Genomic DNA, 7,651 nt, shown 5'->3' on the forward strand with positions numbered 1-7,651 from the left:
ACATTGAGTATGCAGACTATATTGTTCTCCTTGGTTCAGATCCCTTCCAAATGTAGACAATTTTAAATAACCTAAATAACTCTGGCATGTGCTTCGCACCTGTAGTTTAAAGTGCTGCTACAATGCTGGGTTGGATCGAACCCACGTCTCATGCTAGCAGGTGAGTCAATCGACGTGATAGATTTGTTCATCTAGGTGGCTCTATCGGTTCCGGTGGACTGGCTGGAGATGATATTATTTCACGAATCGGGAATGCCAAGTCAGCTTTTGCCACGCGCCGACGTGAAGTCGGTTTGTCTGTCAAAGGCATCGTTCGCACTGTAGCGGTGTGATCCGCACTGCCTTACGAATCAGAGACGTGGCCTGTACGAGCAGATGTTACGTTTGACCATCGGTGTCTCCAAAGCACTGGTCGGGTCCGGTGGAAATATCGGATTAGTAATGCTGAGGAGTTCCAAATGGTCTTAGAAAGAAGGAACTCCCGCGATAGACGAATTACTCACATTTCATAGATTATACTGGTTAGGACATGTACTCTAGTTGCCAGAAGATCGTCTGATTCACAGAGCTCTTTTCGCCCTGCCATATGTTGAGTGGAAGAGAGCGAGAGATGGACAGGTGACCTGGCGACAAAGTACCTAACGCCTCCCTGGATGGGGACCCCAGGACTCAACTCACCAATGGTTAATGACACTAGCAGAAGTGGTACAATCGCACAGTCAGTGCCGCTCGTGCATCAAATCTACCGCCTTCAATGCATAGCTATCCTGACGTGCCACCGCCTCCAACGCTCGGTTGTATGTCCCACAATTTCCCTTGTTTCCGGTGATTATAACTGTAGCAGCTGGAACTACTGTGCTTACGGTACACAGTTTGCAGCTGATAAATAGAAAAATTGTATCGAATAAACCTCGGAGGACGTATGGAGTTCCACGTTCATCGTTTCGGGTTCTACATCAACTGTGGGTTCTAGACGAGTGGCAGGTGTTGGCCACGACAATTGCTGTTCGAGGTATTCGGCCCAACGGTCGAGGGTTTTTTACCCAAGATTGTCTCCTTTTCCTGATGGTTTCCCTCGCAGACAGTTTCTAAGGACAGGTCGCCCGGATGAACTGAACTAATCTTCGGGCATTCCCGGGTTTCCGGGCCTCTTCCATTTCCCTGGCTTCCCGTGTTCACCAGACTTCACGGTCGGCTGGCATGCTGACTGTCACTCTATGTTTGATAATTCGTCACGTCAATTTATTTTCTGGAGCGACTGCGGTATTCCTCTGAGAAATAAGCGGTGCCACTGTTCGGCCCGATGTCCAGTGCTTGGATGCGTTTGGTAGTGCCGTGCACAGACACGACTCCTCGCACCGTATGAAATGGTGGCAATCTCGTCCCAGTTTGGAAGAGACTCTAGAAGACAATTTTTGTAATGTCGTCTAACATCCATATCTCAGGTGGCTTTTGCACACCTTAGTTGGCCCTGGGAAAAGAACGGAGAGGCGGATCTGGACGAGCGCTTCATCAGAATCCATAAATATGTTCCAAAACGACTGACATCGGCAAATGATGGCAATATGATCGATTTACCTTCATGACCGGCACGCCGTTAGAGGACTCCGTGTGGCCAGACAACTTCCGCCTTTTCGGAAGTTAGTACTGAATAAAAAGAGTCTGCGGTCAGCACAGCTGAAGCACTTGTTCACCACTGTACGTGCGCACTGATTGCAATCCATATCAACCACCTAACTAAGTATCAGATTCGCTGAGCCTGTCGTTTAGATTTCCGGGGGCTACCGCGATATCTGAGGTTTTGACTCGCCGCACTAAGACATTCAGCGCGTCATAAAACGTGTCTTTGATGGTGTCAGAGCTGGTTAGTTGGGGCGTAAGCAGACACAACAAACAGATATCAGTCAACTTCCCGTTTGTGAGGCTCCTTCGCAGACGTTACCAGACGGATCGCACACAGGCCACTATCAGCGAGTATCCAATCAAACAAAGATCCTGCGCAGCAGCCTGTGGATCACCAGAGTTGTGTACCCGGAAGCGAGTGGAAGGTGATGGGGCAGCTTGCTCAATCACTGTGCCTGCATATTGAATTCTTGCTTCTGATACACAGCACACATCAATGTGAAGCGAGTCCAGTGTGAGAGCAGCAGCAGTTTGCTGTCCTGCTTGCTCCAGAGTGCGGACACTGAATGCGACCAGATAGACTGAGTGTCGAGGCTTGAGGATTGATTTCAAGATGCCTGAGGGTGTTGGTGCTGGATGACGCGCAGATGTTGCCTGCAAAGCAATTGTAGGACAAACGGAGTCATGTATCTTAACTTCTGGGCCTTCAAGGAGAGAGTTATTAATGGGTTAAGGAGAGGATGAAGGAAGAATGGAGGGATCGACAGTAACTTGTTTTCGCTTGCCCGCCCTGATGCAGGCAGCAAGTAAGGCGACCCGGATGATGGCACCACGCGACGGCCGATGTGGCATGAGAACATTGTTATTTGTGTAGGTCATGTGTGCCTGTCATTGTTATTTGTGTAGGTCATGGTTGTGTGCCTGTTCATGTGTCACGCATCATTTGCGACAAACCAGCCAGGTCGTTTATAAAGTAAATCAAAGGACACTCCATTTATTGCGGTGATAGGTATGTCATTCATGGAGTCCGGCTTGGAAAAACAATGAGTTTTCCACAACTAGACGCCCGTGTGAGGACAGACGCCGACTTCCGCTCAAGACCCAATGCTAGACATCATATCGGTGTCTCCACATTTGAGCGGCTACCAAAAGACATGATCAAGTCATTCCCCCTTGATTATATGCATTTGGTATGCCTAGGAGTACCGAAGAATTTGCTGGAATTTTGGGTTGGTCGTCAAGCGAGTCTTCCTTACAGATTGCCACAAACGCTGAGGATGGAAGTTAGCCGCCGCATTTCAAATGAACACAGTCACACCCCTAGCGAGTTCCAACGTCACCGCAGTCCTCTCGATGACAACGGGGTGTGGAGAGCCACAGATTTTCGACAGTTCTTACTCTACTTAGGGCCTGTTGTACTTGCAGGTTTGGTTGACACCGATGTTTAGAGGTGTTCTCGAGTTGTTCATTGCTGTCTACTTGTTCTCCCATCCAATTTTCCACGTCGATTATGCTGACTTTGCTCAGAGCGTAACATGCGTAGTCGTACAGAACTTGTCCTATGTATATAAGCCGCGGGCTGTCACGTACAACGTACATAGCTTGGTATATTTGGCGGATGATGTGGGGGTACATGGACCCTTGGATCGGTTTTCCGCGTTTCTCTTTGAGTCATTTTTAGGTAAACTGAGGGAAGATGTTTCCGGGACGCGTAGTTCTGCCGTTCAAATACGACGTATTGCTGAAAGGTCTGCATCAGATTCAGCTGACACGCTGGACTGTTTGTTGAAAGATGACTGTGGGGGGAGGTGCACCCGTTCCTTCCGACGGCTTACTTTTCCGCTCTTTTTCTCTTGCTCTACATGAGACAATGCAGTTCTCGTTGATAGCCACCCGTGTGTTATTGTAAGACTTACAGCCTTTCATTTCCACTTTAGAAGGTTTGATCTTGTTCGTCCTTTTTTACTCGTCCCTTACATTATCGTGATATTCTTATTTTCCGTGCTAGTCGGCTGGATGAAAGTGTCTTCATTCAGCCTTTAAGTCGCATTACTTGTAAGTGTTTCGCGCTCCCTGCTAATGACGAATTTATTTATATTCCACTTTTACATTCCTTGGAAAAATAAAACTTACCCTTGATCATCGGTTCTAGACATAGCAAACAAATTGTTGACGTGTTTACCCATATAACTGTTCCCCCTATATATGTATGCAGTTTTAAAGTTCTTGGATGACGAGCAGTTTGGGATTGGATGTGAAGTGGTTTTTCGATAAAAGAACCATTTGTTGGAGGATATCTGATGACTAAGAAGCAATGGAATGCGCCCTAATAAACAGAGGGCATGTCTTCGAACGGTATCACACGCTCCGATGTAGTCATCAAGAAGTTTGATACGCTTCACACAAGAAATCTAATTGAGCCTTACCACGTCTTCAAGAGCTTATTATCAAACAGCCCGGTTCCGTGCAATGCTAAACTAACGGCACTTCAAACACGCAGTCACAGACCTACTTTGGGCTGTATTATGGTGTCCGCGAGAACGCAGAAAACGCAACTGGCGAAGGAGTTGAGAAATACCAACTCGAGAGCTTCCGAAAAGTTCACTCAACCCCTCCGCGAATCTCATCATCACCTGTTAAGTAAATGCGGCCATAATTTTAGTTTGTCATATATTTTGAATGTTGTTCGGCTTATGGCCATCAGTAATCCGCGATATCGCCACCACCCCTGCGGACTATTGAACAAACCAATGACTCCGGCGAGGAAACAAGCAATTCCGATAGATCGCGTGTGCCCGATTACCCAAACAATGAAATGATGTGCATCCTTGCTGCGTTTCGAGGTAAACTTCAATCATGTGCATCTGTTCATACCTAGATGAAATGCGCGACCAGACTGTCAAAGCAGAGGCCTTCCGAGGTGAGTTAATGTCACTCTCTCTTGTTGTCTATTCGAATATTAGAAGAAACTGTGGGTCGCTGGGAAAAGCCCGATGTATGGCTAAGATATTCACAGCAAGGCCTCAAATCGGGTGCATCCACGCAACAAATACGGAAGGGCAGTCTGGAAGAGATTAACAGAATGACCAGAATGGAATATTTGGATGATTTACTGGTCAGATTGTTGGACACGGAATTCCGCAAACAGTCAGTGAGTACCTGTGGAGAGCCACAGATTTTCGACAGTTCTTACTCTACTTAGGGCCTGTTGTACTTGCAGGTTTGGTTGACACCGATGTTTAGAGGTGTTCTCGAGTTGTTCATTGCTGTCTACTTGTTCTCCCATCCAATTTTCCACGTCGATTATGCTGACTTTGCTCAGAGCGTAACATGCGTAGTCGTACAGAACTTGTCCTATGTATATAAGCCGCGGGCTGTCACGTACAACGTACATAGCTTGGTATATTTGGCGGATGATGTGGGGGTACATGGACCCTTGGATCGGTTTTCCGCGTTTCTCTTTGAGTCATTTTTAGGTAAACTGAGGGAAGATGTTTCCGGGACGCGTAGTTCTCCCGTTCAAATACGACGTATTGCTGAAAGGTCTGCATCAGATTCAGCTGACACGCTGGACTGTTTGTTGAAAGATGACTGTGGGGGGGGTGCACCCCGTTCCTTCCGACGGCTTACTTTTCCGCTCTTTTTCTCTTGCTCTACATGAGACAATGCAGTTCTCGTTGATAGCCACCCGTGTGTTATTGTAAGACTTACAGCCTTTCATTTCCACTTTAGAAGGTTTGATCTTGTTCGTCCTTTTTTACTCGTCCCTTACATTATCGTGATATTCTTATTTTCCGTGCTAGTCGGCTGGATGAAAGTGTCTTCATTCAGCCTTTAAGTCGCATTACTTGTAAGTGTTTCGCGCTCCCTGCTAATGACGAATTTATTTATATTCCACTTTTACATTCCTTGGAAAAATAAAACTTACCCTTGATCATCGGTTCTAGACATAGCAAACAAATTGTTGACGTGTTTACCCATATAACTGTTCCCCCTATATATGTATGCAGTTTTAAAGTTCTTGGATGACGAGCAGTTTGGGATTGGATGTGAAGTGGTTTTTCGATAAAAGAACCATTTGTTGGAGGATATCTGATGACTAAGAAGCAATGGAATGCGCCCTAATAAACAGAGGGCATGTCTTCGAACGGTATCACACGCTCCGATGTAGTCATCAAGAAGTTTGATACGCTTCACACAAGAAATCTAATTGAGCCTTACCACGTCTTCAAGAGCTTATTATCAAACAGCCCGGTTCCGTGCAATGCTAAACTAACGGCACTTCAAACACGCAGTCACAGACCTACTTTGGGCTGTATTATGGTGTCCGCGAGAACGCAGAAAACGCAACTGGCGAAGGAGTTGAGAAATACCAACTCGAGAGCTTCCGAAAAGTTCACTCAACCCCTCCGCGAATCTCATCATCACCTGTTAAGTAAATGCGGCCATAATTTTAGTTTGTCATATATTTTGAATGTTGTTCGGCTTATGGCCATCAGTAATCCGCGATATCGCCACCACCCCTGCGGACTATTGAACAAACCAATGACTCCGGCGAGGAAACAAGCAATTCCGATAGATCGCGTGTGCCCGATTACCCAAACAATGAAATGATGTGCATCCTTGCTGCGTTTCGAGGTAAACTTCAATCATGTGCATCTGTTCATACCTAGATGAAATGCGCGACCAGACTGTCAAAGCAGAGGCCTTCCGAGGTGAGTTAATGTCACTCTCTCTTGTTGTCTATTCGAATATTAGAAGAAACTGTGGGTCGCTGGGAAAAGCCCGATGTATGGCTAAGATATTCACAGCAAGGCCTCAAATCGGGTGCATCCACGCAACAAATACGGAAGGGCAGTCTGGAAGAGATTAACAGAATGACCAGAATGGAATATTTGGATGATTTACTGGTCAGATTGTTGGACACGGAATTCCGCAAACAGTCAGTGAGTACCTTCACCCTGGTCCACACTACAGTAATGAAGATCATTTTTCTTTCAAGACTGGTCTGCTCTGACCCCTGCCTGTCAGTCAGGAACATGGTGCGTGCTCTGTTTGCTCCGGAGTTCGCAGATCATCTGACGTGGTTAAAGGGAGATCAAAGACCTATATCATGCACAGAATTGCCAAGCCCCACAAGGGGTGACGTAACCGATTTACAATGACACTTTTCACTTTAGATGCAATGTACTCAGTAGCCACACTCGAGTGTCGCAGTGGATTTCATTGAGAAACCAGTCCACTCTTGGTTCAAGGGAGCCTTTGTATAATCTCTGGAAACCGGAAGCGGCGACGCGAGAGGGCCACCTCGCGGCGCATCGAAAGAAATCTATGACGATGTTATCATATTACTAATACATGTATATTTTTGCTCTAACCTCGTTATCCTATGACCATGCAGCATGTTGTCGTAAGAACGACACGGTGGTACTTATCTGTGGCGTTCAGTAACAATACATATGCCATGAGGTTAGGTGGTCAGAGCGATTACTCAGGGAAGCATTCAATTAGCCGGCAAATATGCCTCCGCAAATATGTGGTTGCAACCGTCAGCCTCGTCAGTCAGCAAGGGGTTTTGAAAAAGGTCATGAAAAAGTTTGGCGGAAATTTTCTCGGGTTGCCTTGGCCGTCCTTAGCCACCGGTGAAAAGCTTAACGTGCCACCCTTGGATACCAACGGCCACCAGCGGCGTGTTTACTAGGGTAATGTTGCTGTCTTTGATGGCGATAGTGGTGAGTATGAACTGGGAGCTTCTACAGTTCAGCAGAAACCCATCCAAGACTTCTGCCGTGGTCCCTTCCCCTTTTGCCTTCGTCAAGACGCTTTTCAAGGCATCAGGGACCCACGCAGCCAGACCGTTTCACTACTGGTGCAATTGTGGGAAAGTAATACGCGGACGAAATCATCAGACTGTTGGGATGTGAACTGGGCGCCGCTATCAGACCCAGTGATTTCCGGAAACAGCAACCCCCTACAGCCTGAAAATGTCTCCCATCCTCCGCCCATATTGGCCATCACACGCAGGCGT

General features: G+C 46.8%; 1 protein-coding gene across 1 annotated transcript in view; it reads left to right on the forward strand.

Moving 5' to 3' along the window:
• The window catches only part of T265_11920 (hypothetical protein), a gene marked incomplete at both ends in the record, with an annotated part of 8,193 nt that extends 7,551 nt beyond the window's left edge, over positions 1-642 (forward strand). The window contains 4 exons of the mRNA XM_009178745.1: positions 106-160; positions 196-326; positions 355-438; positions 541-642. Of these exons, the coding sequence (XP_009177009.1) occupies positions 106-160; positions 196-326; positions 355-438; positions 541-642 (372 nt within the window). The remainder of the gene's footprint in view (positions 1-105; positions 161-195; positions 327-354; positions 439-540) is intronic.
• Positions 643-7,651: the final 7,009 nt, after the last annotated feature.

This window comes from Opisthorchis viverrini (assembly GCF_000715545.1).
Source record: "Opisthorchis viverrini unplaced genomic scaffold opera_v5_643, whole genome shotgun sequence".
NCBI lineage: Eukaryota > Metazoa > Platyhelminthes > Trematoda > Opisthorchiida > Opisthorchiidae > Opisthorchis > Opisthorchis viverrini.